The sequence below is a fragment of the Trachypithecus francoisi genome, unplaced genomic scaffold (genome assembly GCF_009764315.1).
Source record: "Trachypithecus francoisi isolate TF-2019V2 unplaced genomic scaffold, Tfra_2.0 Lachesis_group5, whole genome shotgun sequence".
NCBI lineage: Eukaryota > Metazoa > Chordata > Mammalia > Primates > Cercopithecidae > Trachypithecus > Trachypithecus francoisi.
In genome coordinates, this window is record NW_022681470.1 from 18,289,502 (window position 1) to 18,302,453 (window position 12,952).

Here is a 12,952-nt window from a genome sequence, read left to right on the forward strand (position 1 = left end):
CCCACCGTGCAGAGAGGAATCCTGAAGACCCTCTACTGGGCAGGACGGGGTGGGGCAAGGGCCACAGCCCTGAAGGCGGGACACAGGCTGTCCTCCTGAGGGCAGGTGAGGAGGGTCACAGGCAGCAGCTACATAAGTCTTTGGTTCCCGTAGACCTGCCGCCTCCACAGGGCCCGGACTCTGTCTTGTGTTACCAGCTGTGCAGTAATTAAGGAGCAATGCTGGCGGTGGGGCGAGCCAGTCACAAAGCCTGACGCACAGGGGATGAAGCTGCAGCCAGAGACTCTGATGACCAACTCTCTTGGCTGGGGCCTGGACACACGCTTGGGTTGAAGGTGCTGTAGCGTAAGGCGTGTCGCTTTCCAGCAGAGGCGCTGACTCAGAAAGGAGTGAGCTCTCCAACCTTCCGTGAATCATTGGAACAGTGCAGAGTGACAGCGGGAACTCCAGTGATTAAACACGAAGTGAGGCTGGCCAGGGATCACAAGGGGCCCAACACCCAGACAGTATGGAACCTGGGTGGGCACGTCGTCCGTTTTGTCATCCACAGACCAGAGGTAAGCTTCACCCAGCCCCACATGAATTATCCACGTCTGTGTTTGGTGAAATCTGCATTAATGCTGTGTGACCGACCGAGCCCTGCAGCACTGTCTGTCCGGTTTAGATGAAACCTAGCTTGCTGAGAATGAGAACCAGCACTTCCCCCTTCCTCACGGAGCTCTGCTTTTCTGAGGGCATTTTGGTGCATTTTCACTAAGTTCTAGATGGAAACACATAAAACATCTCTCCCCAAGCTCACTGCTTTCCAGATCTCAAGAATGAAGCCCAAACCGTGGAAAGCAACACGCTGTGATCAGTGTAGAAGGAACACAGCCTGCGAGACGCCTCCTCCCATCACACCTGGACCACAACAGGAGCCACAGCACCACCACACAGCACCCTCCATCACCTCTGAGTGAGTCCCTTGGGCCCCCACTTCCCAGCAGTGACTGAGAACACAGTTAACGGCAGGGTCTTGGAAGGAGGGGTTACAAAGACACAGAAGCACGGTCACAGTGGGGATGGCACCTTCCCCTCTGCCTCTGCCCACCCCGCCAATACCAGCTGGCTCCTCCTCCTTTTACCCGCTTCATCTTCCACTCTCTTTGTCCTTCCCTGCCTCTGTATGGGTTCCTCCCTCCAGGTGACTCCTGACATTGGTGGGGCCTGTGATGAGTACCCAGGGGGGCTCACCTGCTACAGTGTGAAATACCTAAAACTGGTCCATCAGGCTACAGCCAAAGGCTGGCTTGTGTGTGCACCCACACCTGAACCCTGCTCCCCAGGAGTGTCCTCACAGCCCAGAGGCTACACACAGATGCCAGGGCCTGGGAGCCTGGGAATGGCATGCAGTCCTGCCACGTGGCAGAGGGAAGCCCAGTGATTAAACATGGAGGTGAGGGCAACAGGATTAACAGGAGGTGCAGCCACCCGGACAGCACAGAGGTGAGCAGGTGCCTCCTCTGTTTCATAACCCACAGTGGCTCCTCCACTTCAAGAACTCCACTGTGAGTGCTTGAAGGCGAGGGATTGCTTTGTTTGCCTTCTAATCCCTTTCTCTAACAAAATAGTACCGCCAAGCAGAAAATCCTCCAACAATATTTCTCAAAAGGACAGAGATCAATGATATGAAGTCATGTCTAGGAAACAGACAGCAAAACAAGCTCTGCATCTGAGTAATAGAGAAAAAGAAGAAAGAAGCAGGACATGAGTCTAGGTGCATGTGCATAACGAAGAGAGGGAGACTGAGCCCAGGAATCATGAGAAGAGAGCGGTTGTGTGAGAACGTGATGAGCATATGTGCTATTGTGTGTGTGTGTCACACACGTGCACAGGCACTGGAAGCACACTCATACCTGTCAGCAAACCTGACCCATTGGCTCTTACCCAAACACAGCATCACATTTAGCTATTCCAAACCATCGAGACTGCTGACGCTGATACGGAGAATCCAGGATCAACTCTACCAAAATCACATGAGAAAATGAGGCTCTCTCTTATTTTCTGACTCATCAAAGCCAAGTATCTTCTATTTAAGAGCTGGGGATTTAGGGGAACCTGGGCCAGGCCCTGGCTACCTGCCCCATGCCCATGCTGGATGGGGACTGGCCCAGTCAAGCCTCAGGCAGGCAGGTTCCTCTCTCTCTTCTAATTTAGGATGTCCAGGCCATTGCAAGTAACTGCTAAAACCACATCACCAAGTGAAGAAAGGAGTCAAGGTATTTGTGGATTGCAGTCTACCTGGACACTCACTTGGGAGCCGCACCCAGCTTTACACAAAAGCACATGCCCCCTTTCAAAATACTTCCAGTTAAAGAAAGTTAAGAAATCAATACATTTAGGATACACACATGGAGTTAATCCGCCTTTTTAAAAACTGCAGGCTCTCCCAGTGCCAGGCAAGTTTTCAGGAAGGGGGTTAGAGGACACAGGATTTTCACCCAATCCCTATTATTATCTCATAGGAAAACTGTTTTTAGAATCCAAAGTCTCAGCTGGACCCATCAAGCCTTCATTTTGTCTCTCCTTTGCGATGACGGGAGAAGAGAAGGTAGTGTTTTGTTTTTTGGTTTTTTTTTGAGACAGAGTTTTGCTCTTATAGCCCGGGCTGGAATGCAATGGTACGATCTCGGCTCATAGCAACCTCCGCCTCCTAGGTTCAAGCAATTCTCCTGTCTCAGCCTCCTGAGTAGCTGGAATTACAGATGCCCACCACCACGCCTGGCTAATTTTTTGTATTTTTAGTAGAGATGGGTTTCACCATGTTGACCAGGCTGGTCTTGAACTCCTGACCTCAGGTGATCCAACCACCTCAGCCTCCCAAAGTGTTGGGATTACAGGCGTGAGCCACCGTGCCTGGCAGTTGTGAGATTTTATGCCTCTAGGAAAAGGTGTGTATGTGTGCAACTGAAGCAATTAATACTGAATATCTTCTATCTTAAGCTATTATTATCTAACAGGCAGGGGCTGTGACTAGCAGCTGCCTTAGTGCCCACAGTTAAGAATCTGTTATATAGGGGTACCAGGCAGGTGTAGACATCATATTCTGGGGCCAGACGCAGAGGCAGAATGGGTGCTTTGGTGTTGAGTGCACATGGCCGAGAGGACAGAGCTGGCAGGAAGAAGACCAAGGCCCTGCAACCAGCAACTGTGACCAGTGCACCCTTGCCACTGCAGCAGAGCCTGGTCCGAAGCTGATGACAGAGCTGATGCACCAAAGTGTGTGACATCCTATCTGGCCCTGGGGCTGGCTGTCAAAGAGGCTGTGGCCAGCAGGAGCCAGGCGCTTCCTCAAAGACATCACTCATCCCAGGAGAAAGGTGGTAGCCAGGACTTCTAACCTCAGGACCCCCGACTCCTGCTCTCTCTGGGCCTGCAGGTGACCTGGCTTCGCCATGCACATACCTGGTTTCCCCCAGCATTGTGACATTCATAAACTCCAACTACACCATCAGCAAAGTGTCCCAAAGTGTCGAGGCAGTTAGTTCCCTGCTGCAAGGCCCCAAAAGCTATATCCTGATGGTCTGGAACCCTGAAAAACAAGGTGAGAATCACCTGCTTAATTGCACATGACCACTAGCTCCCGTCCACCAGCCCCTTTGCTCAGTGGTTTCATGACAGGTGACAGGAACAAGAGAAAGACCCAGTGACCAGGCATCGTGCCCCTTCCTACCACAGGTAGTGTGTGTCAGGGACACGGCATTTCTCCCCGGCTCTGGACTTCCAACACTTTAAGACTGTATGTTGGAGAAGTATTCTTTATATTCTATATCAGGTCTTTTTTTTTTTTGGAAAGGAAGGAAAAACTCCTGATACTCTTCAATGTCAGTCTTATTGGAGGTCATTTAGAAAATCAATGTGGCCAGACTCTGTTGCCTTGAACTTTCCAATACACTTAGGATCTGACCTTTATCCAGTCAAGACAGGAAAGGTGAGTAGACTTGTCAGGTGGCCTGATGCGAACAAAGCCACAGCCACGAGGAAGAACAACATGCTTCAGAACCAGATCGGAACCTCAGCCCACCTCTGCCAGGTGCTGGCTTTCAGGCAAGACTCCCTTTCTCTGAAGCTCGATTTGCCCTTTCGTAGGCTATGGGCTACCCAGATCTGCTGCAAGCGTTACATAAAACATCTTGTGTAAAGCACGTGGCCCGGTGCCTGGCTTGTAGGAAGCACTCAGTAAATGGCAGTGATATTACAGACACAAAACATGAGGCTGGTGTCTCCCTCACCCCCCACAGGTAGGGGAAGCAGATTTGCCAGCTGGGATGGTGCTCAGATGTGGTCTTCAGTGGGTGCAGGGCCCAGTGTCACTACAAACCATGGGTGACCTCTGTGAGAAACTGCAGTCCACTGTGACTGAAAAAGCAAAGTGAGTAGCATGGTTGTGTTAAAATCCACTGAAGAGAAGCCCCGCTTCAGCTGATGGAGAGTTGATGATAGCGGTTTCCCACTGGTGACCACGGCTGCTCTTAATCCCCAGCAAAAGCCGTCCTGCACGGCAGGGATCCGAGGGAGAAGGACGCTGTGTTCTCTCCTGTTCTCCTCCTAGCGGGGATGGGCCACCTGGCACCTGACATGTTACTTGAAAAGCAGAGAAAACGGTTCCAAAAAGCCAAGTGAGCGAACAGGAGCAACACAGAGAGACCGCATTACCTAACTGTCCAACAAATCTCCATGACAAGGGCACTGAAGGGGCCGTTAGCGGAAACATAATGGTGGCAAGTCGTGCGTTCAGGCACCGTGCTGGAGATACGTGAGCCGCTGTAAAATGCTCTGGGAATATTTAGAATAAGGAATGCGCCGCATTAAGGCACGACCTGCCTGACAGTCCTTTAAGATGACGAAGTGCAGGTGGCTCCTCCACCCCAGCGGATCCACAGGTCTTCTCACAAGGTTATCAGCGGGTCCCTCCGGATGGGAGCTCGTATTCGTTTAAAACAAGAGGCCGGGTGTGGAAATAATGCTCGGAAAGGCGTTTCTGCCATGAATCCTCCGGAGGGACGCAGGGCAGCGGCATTATTACTCCTGTCTCACATGTGATTAAGCCAGCTGGGAGGAGGGAGGCACGTGGTCAGGTCCCCATGCTCGGAGCCTTGCTGGGGCCATTACCTGCTGGCCCACAGGAGCAGCAAGGGTGAGCGCAGCAGATCAGAGGCGGGCAAAGGCGCCCAGCGGGGGGGATCGAGGGCTGGCCGCAGACAGCGCACGCTTGCGGAGGCTGGAGACTGCTCCCAGACACTCAAAAAGCCTGTCAGACACCAGTCCTCCGGGTCACCCAGCCCATCATCTTGCCAATGGAGAACAAGCCAAAAACAAGGTGAGGCCCAGGGACTGCCTCTGGGACTCTGAAGCATGGGAGGGCAGCTCTGCAGGACAGAGAGAGCAGCAGGTCAACTTGGGAACAGATTCTCAGGTCCACGCCAAGGGGTGAGACCACAGACTCTCACTGGGGCCCAGGTGCCCAGTCTCATGCCTGCAGCACCACCTCCATTTCCCCTCTGCTGCTTCTCTGGCCTTACTGGCTTCTAAGCCCTTACAAAGTGAAACCCCAGATCCCTGGGGACTTACCTTAACTCTGGATAGACATTTTCAAGGTACCATTTGAAAGGCTTGCAGCTAAGTTTCTTCCTAAGCTCCAATCTGCTCTGAATACTGGAGAAGAGGGAAATAAGATTCCTTTATAAATTTTAAGAATAGATGGACTTTCTACATCAAACTTGAAAATCTGCTGAGATCAGGGTTGGGGCAGGTGGTGTGGTGTGGATTGCCCACGCTCCCGTGCCCACAACCCCTTCCTGCCTTGGCACCTGGGTAGCTGTCCTCAACCCTGGTGGCAGTCCCTTACCTCCCACCCCCGCACCCCAAGAATCCCCAGTAATTGTGAGAATGCAGAACTGCCACTTACTTTCCATAAGGAACGTTTCTAGCAGAAGGCACTGCTGCATAATAGAAATTTTTGTATTCATCCATCCAGACCTCTGCTGCCCGGCGGGTGTTTCTAGAAAGAAAATAAATCTTGAGGTGTGATTTGCTTTCTTTCTGTCTGCATTACTCCATTTGCACCTGTCTGCTGGAGTGTGACTGAGGCGGCTCCCTCTGGATGTGCAGCAGCTCCAGCTGGGATCATGGCACACAGCAGAGGGCGGGCTGTCTCCACCAGCACCTCGAGCTGGATCTGTGGGGAGCCAGCCTCAGCGGGTGCTTACTGAACCATTGGAATGGCTTTCTTGTCACACAGATGGTCAAAGGGCAAAAGGCAAAGTTGAAATTACAGCACAAGCTGGTATTTTAGAGGAGGGACTGGGGGCTGTATCATGAAGCACAAAAGAAAGTCACTCTTTAAAAACTCCCATCACGTGTCCGCAGAGGGCTGGGGCCGCAGAGCACAGCAAGGAGATTCCAGGCCCCACGGCCTTCTCCATCATGGCTATGACATTACCAGACAGCTCTGTGGAAAAGTTCAGACTACATAAGGTAAGAGTTCCTGGGAAAATCACTTTCTTTTCTGCAGGGCTGAGTGGAAAGACTGCCATGTTTGTACTAGAAATAGTGATAGGAAGGGGCGGTAGTTCCATGCCCCGTGTCTGTGTGCAGTGGGCTGTTTTTTTTTTTTTTTTTTAGATGGAGTCTTGCTCTTGCTGCCAGGCTGCAGTGCAATGGCATGATCTCGGCTCACTGAAACCTCTGCCTCCCGGGTTCAACCAATTCTCCTGCCTCAGCTTCCCGAGTAGCTGCGACTATAGGCACGTGCCACCACACCCAGCTAAATTTTGTATTTTTTAAGAGACTGGGTTTCACCATATTGGCCAGGATGGTCTCAATATATTGACCTCATGATCCACCTGCCTCAGCTTCCCAAAGTCCTGGGATTACAGGTGTAAGCCACCACGCCCAGCCGGCTTTTCTAGAAGGGAAGAAAACCATGTACTTAAATCTCATGGAGAGAACCGTGATTTGCCATAAATAAAGCCCCTGGGACAAGCTACTCTTGAGTGTCTGACGTGCATTAAAGGCTATCATCTGCATAGGTATCAGCAGCGTATCCTGCGACGAATTATCTTAAAGCTTCCATGAAGTAGCCAAGTACACAGCAAACCTCTTTGCTTCCATATTCTGGTCTCAGCTACAAGGTAGGCTCCCACTTCAGGCTACAGCCAGCCCTCCTTAAGAACCCCATAGAGAAGGCACCATGTTCTTCCAAAATAAATACAGTAAGGAGGCAATGCTAGCCTTTTAAAATAATTCCTTAAAATGGCGAACCTTTCAACTGATCTGAGATACCATTAATAAAATAATTTCTGTACGGGGCCTATCTCTAAGGTGATATATATACTTTTTCATTTTAGGAAGTGGAATATGGACTATTATCTCTAATGCCTTTCAACACAGATAAGAAAATATGAATGCACCTATTCTCTGACCCAGCAGCTCTACTTCTAGAAATTTCTCTCAAGGAAACAATCAATTAGGAATGAAATATACATGTGAAAATATGCTCACTTCCGCTTTGTTTATAATAGCAAAAAAAAAAAAAAAAAGAGAAACTGTATGACTAAATATGAGGAAGGAATCAAATGAAATATTCTGTGACCACTAAAAACACGAGTGTGCATCTTACATGTTGACACAAATGATGTCATGGATTTGTGGGAAAATAAAATAGTTTGCAGAATTGTACATAGTGGATATGTGTGTAGAGGCAGGAGAGCCAGTGCGCAAACAAGAGAAATAGATACTGACAGACGAATTCATCAAATTATGAGAGCGTTATGGCACAACTGGTTTGGCAATGAGACTGATGAATTTTTACTTTCTCTGTGTTAAAAAATATACAGATACAGCAATGAGCACTTAAAGTGCTGGGGGATGCTGGATCATATATATCAGTTCTAAGAAATATTGTTAGTGAGGTTTTGGGGTGTTGCTAAGTGACCTCAGCCTTAACCTATGCCTAGTCAGTTTTTAACCAGTTATTAACTTAAATACTTGTAACATCTGGCACCTGGATTTCCCCAACAGGGAAATGAAAGGATTTGATTCCAGAATGTCTTAGGTTCCTTTCAGCCTTAATGGTTTAAAGGTTTTATGAACTCTAGTCACACTGTTTTCAAATCACTCAAGTTCTGAAGTGATTAAGTCACTTAAAAATTCCTAAATGCGGCCGGCCGCGGTGGCTCAAGCCTGTAATCCCAGCACTTTGGGAGGCCGAGACGGCGGATCACGAGGTCAGGAGATCGAATCCTGGTAACACGGTGAAATCTACTAAATACAAAAATAGCGAGGTCCTGTAGTCAGCTAATCAGGCTGAGGCAGGAGAATGGCGTAAACTGGGAGATGGAGCTTGCAGTGAGCTGAGTGCCACTGCACTCCAGTGACAGAGCGAGATCCGCCTCAAAAAAAAAAAAAAAAAAAAAAAAAAAAAAAAAAAAAAAAAAAAAAATTCCTAAATGCAAAGCAATTCTTTTCTGCCTTCATAATAGAAAAGGATAGTTATCCTCAAAGAATGACCTCCATGTGCTACTCTGTGCTAGCTCCTTTTATTCATGTATTTATTGGTTCACTCGGGTATTTATTTGGTATCTACATCAAACAGTCTCAGTGCTGCAGATACAGGGACACCTAGGGAGACTCACTTTTATCCAGGCCCTCCTTGTTATTGCAGGTATTTGCAAGTATTTAGGTAGCAAAATATTATACATTAAACGTCATATATTACAAGTCGGGCATCCCTAATCCAAAACGCCCTAACATCCAAAACTTTTTGAGCACCAACATGAGATAGTGACGAAACTGCCTTTGCAAAAAATGTAACAATGACAAAATTGACAGTTTAAGGGATCTGACTTGACTGACTCCATCTAACTTCTAACGCCTAAACGGCCCTTGTTCATTCTGGGCACAGGCAGAACTAACTTTGGGGGAAACTTAGTTTATAGTTTAACTTTAAAACAAAGATGGTAAGAGTTCTTTCCCCAAACCCTCTTTTTGTCTGGGTACCAGACTGCCTCTGTTGGACTAACAAATCAGCCACAGATTTGCAACTTCCCCAATTACTCCTGCAGATAACATCACCATTGCAGAAACTAAGATTGGCCTTTTGTGATGTCTTTTCAGGCTTCTGCACTTCTGATGACTCCATCCAGATCTCTAGCTGGTCCTGTGGACCCATCCATCCAGAAGCAGACTCGGCGAGTGCAAGGACCATTTTCCACACCCCTATGGTTGCACCGCATCCATTCAGCAGCACCCACTCCCTAGTCCCCACCTCCCTCCAGATTATCCTTGAAAAACCCTAGCCTCTGAATTTTGGGGGAGATTGACTTAAGCAATAAAACTCCAGTCTCCCACTTAGCCAGCTCTGTGTGAATTAAACCCTTTCTCTATTGCAATTCCCATCTTGGTAAGTCAGCTCCACCTCGGCAGCGGGCAAGATGAACCCAGCGGGCGGTCACAGTGACTCCTTTGCTTTCTGATGGTTTAATGTACACAAACTTTGTTTCATGCACAACATTACGAAAAGTATTGTATTAAATTAACTTCAGGCTATGTGTATAAGGTCTATATAAAACAAGCAAATTTTGTATTTTGACTTAGGTCCCACCCCCAAGATATCTCATTAGGTAGTACATATATATATATTCCATATTCTGAAAAAATCGAAAATCCAAAATATTTCTGGTCTCAAGCATTTTGGATAAAAGATACTCAACCTGTATAGGAGATTAAGAGAACTTGCAGCTGGAAAGAGGCCTCAGAAACACAGTCATATAATTCCAAGTCTTTATTTTTCAGATGAGTCGACTGAGGTAAAGGGCAGCCTGGCTGAAGGTCAACAGCAGCGCTTTTTAATCAGATCCATGCTGCCCCAAAATAATGAAACCCTGGGTCAGCTTCTTTTCCAAATCTTGAGAATACAGGCTCCTGGGCCGCGAAACACAATTGAGAAAGTTTCTTTTCTAACAAAGAGTGCAATGTCTTGAGTACTTTAACATACTGTTTTCTGAAATCCCACTGTTTGCTGGTAGGCTATGGTGTGGGGTGTCTGATATGTTATATAAAGAATCTCATGCCGCCCCAGGAAAAAGCACATATATCCACGTTTTTGTTCGATTTTGTAAAGCTTACTGTGTAAGATCATATTTTTGTTTCTAATAAAGAACAAAAATGAAGTTCCAACATTTGTGAAGAAACATACTTTTTGAGGGACGATACTTTGGTCAGAAGCATTATTTGCTATTTTGGCTTCTATTAAAGTTTTCTCAGAAATCAGATTCCCTGTCCTAAAAATCTGACTTCTGTATAATAGGTATATTGTATAATCTGTACTTCTAAGAAGTTTAAACATGGCCAGGCACGTTGGCTCACGCCTGTAATCCCAGCAATTTGGGTGGCCGAGGTGGATGGATCACCTGAGGTCAGGAGTTCAAGATCAGTTTGGCCAACATGGAGAAACCTTATCTCTACTAAAAATACAAAATTTGCTGGGTGTGGTGGCACATGCCTGTAATCCCTGCTACGCAGGAGGCTGAGGCAGAAGAATCACTTGAATCCAGGAGGCGGAGGTTGTAGTGAGCTGAGATGGCACCACTGTACTCCAATGTTGGCAATGAGATTGAAACTGTCTCAAAAAAAAACAAAAAACAAATAAAGTTTAAAAATGACTGGGCATGGTGGCTCATGTCTCTAATCCCAGCACTTTGGGAGGTCAAGGTGGGCAGATCACCTGAGGTCAGGAGTCTGAGACCAGCCAGGCCAACATGGTAAAATCCCATCTCTATTAAAAATACAAAAATTAGCTGGGCATGGTGGCACATGCCTGTAATCCCAGTTACTTGGGAGGCTGAGACAGGAGAATCTCTTGAACCCGGGAAGCGGAGATTGCAGTGAGTTGAGATCGCACCACTGCACTCCAGCCTGGGCAACAGAGCAAGACTGTCTCAAGGAAAAAACTAGACAAAAGATAAGCTAGCAATCCCCACACCCACACCCACCCAAAGTTTCCCTATTTCAGCAGGGGCAGCATGCCAGCACAGTTGTGTAACAAAGCTCCTGGGCATCACCCTAAATTAATTCCCTGCTCTACCTCCCTTCTCTCTGCCACCCTATTAGCAAACAACTGCCTGCCTCACCATGGAGCTGGATGTGACCCCATCTCCACTGCTACACACCTGCTCCAGGTACAGCCAGGTGCTGCTTAATGACAGGGACACAATCTGAAAAACACATTCTTAGGCGATTTCGTCATTGCGCGAACATCATAGAGTGTATTTACTCAAACCTAGATGGTGTATTCTTAATGTACACCTAGGCTACATGGTACAGCCTATTGCTTCCAGGCTACAAACGTGTAGAGCAGGTGACTGTCCTGAACACTGGAGGAAACTGTAACACAATGGTATTTGTGTATCTAAACATAGAAAAGGTAAACACACGGTATTATAATCTTAAGGGGCTGCTGTCACCGACCGAAACGCTGTTACAGGTGCATGACTGCATCACATCTCTGGCCTGGGCTACTCCAACAGTGCTCACAGGACCCTTGCTTCTGGCTCCAAAAGTGGAGGGGACACTCGTACCATTGTTTCACCATAGTGTCACCTCCTGGCCACCCTCTGCCCAGCAACCACACGGACCTTTCCGAAGCATAAAACAGACATCAGGCACTGCTGAAAAGCCCCAGTGGTTTCCTCCAGAATCAAATAACATCCAACGTTTCCAATGACCTGCAAAGGTGCACGGCCTGGGCCCGTCTAGCTCTTCTGCCCCTGTGCACTGTCCCCTCACTCTCTAGGTTCCAGCTACCCTTGGCTTCCATTTTGCCGATATGCCAAATGCACTCTTACCTCAGCAGCCTGGATCTGCTCCTCCTGCAGCGAGTCTGATTCCTCGTGGTCCCAGAGTGACCTCCTCCCACCTTTCAAGTCTGAACTCACGTAACACCTCCTCAAGGGTTCTCCTAACCTGAAAACCTCTCCTGCTTGTCCTAATCACGCCTGACCACATGACTGCATTTTATCTTCTTCATAGCATTGATTACTATTTGAAATTACCTTATTCAGCTGTGTGATTTGCTGTCTACACTCAAGAGAAGGAAATCTCCCTCAGGTCTGGCTTGTACAATGTTCTATCTTTAGCACGTAAGAGAATTCCCTAGGAGAACACTTGGCTTGACAGAATGACTACTTTCTATTTTACTTTCAGAAAGCCCTTCTGTTGGCATCTTCGTGTTTACTAAAATATATCTACTGGCCATCAAGAATCGTGACTCTGTATCATGATGTCTTGTGGTATACACATTTAGTACAGCTTGACTTTTAATACTTGCTATGGTTTGAATGTCCCCTCCAAACCTCATGTTAAACTTTAATTGCCATTGTAACAATATTAAGAGGTGAGGCTGTTTTTTTTTTTTTGAGACAGAGTCTCGCTCTGTTGCCCAGGTTGGAGTGCAGTGGCGTGATCTTGGCCCACTGCAAACTCCGCCTCCAGGGTTCAAGCAATTTTCCTGCCTCATCCTCCCAAGTAGCTGGAATTACAGGCACCCACCACTATGCCTGGTTAATTTTTGTATTTTTAGTAGAGATGGGGTTTCCATGTTGGCCAAGGTGGTCTCAAACTCCTGACCTCAGGTGATCTGCCCATCTCGGCCTTCCACAATGCTGGGATTACAGACACGAGCCACCATGCCCAGCCGAGGTGAGGCCTTAAGGGGTGACCTTTTAGAAGTGACTATGCTATGAGGGCTCCACCCTCATGGGTGGGATTGATGCTATTATAAAAGGGAGAATTTGGCTCCCTCTTGCTCTTTCCTCTCCTGCCATGTGATTACACATTAAGAAGACCCTCGCCAGACACCAGCACCTTGATTTTGGACTTCTCAGCCTCCAGAACTATGAGTCAATAAATTTCT

The 12,952-nt window shown here is 47.7% G+C and overlaps 1 protein-coding gene across 4 annotated transcripts in view; it reads right to left on the bottom strand.

The window, feature by feature from the left end:
* The window catches only part of GALNT2 (polypeptide N-acetylgalactosaminyltransferase 2), a 220,806-nt gene that overhangs the window by 12,848 nt on the left and 195,006 nt on the right, over positions 1 to 12,952 (bottom strand). For all 4 annotated transcript variants that reach the window (XM_033199314.1, XM_033199316.1, XM_033199315.1 and 1 more), the window contains exons 12-14: positions 5,948 to 6,040; positions 5,611 to 5,694; positions 3,445 to 3,571 (exon numbers count right to left, since the gene is read on the bottom strand). In XM_033199314.1, the coding sequence (XP_033055205.1) occupies positions 3,445 to 3,571; positions 5,611 to 5,694; positions 5,948 to 6,040 (304 nt within the window). The remainder of the gene's footprint in view (positions 1 to 3,444; positions 3,572 to 5,610; positions 5,695 to 5,947; positions 6,041 to 12,952) is intronic.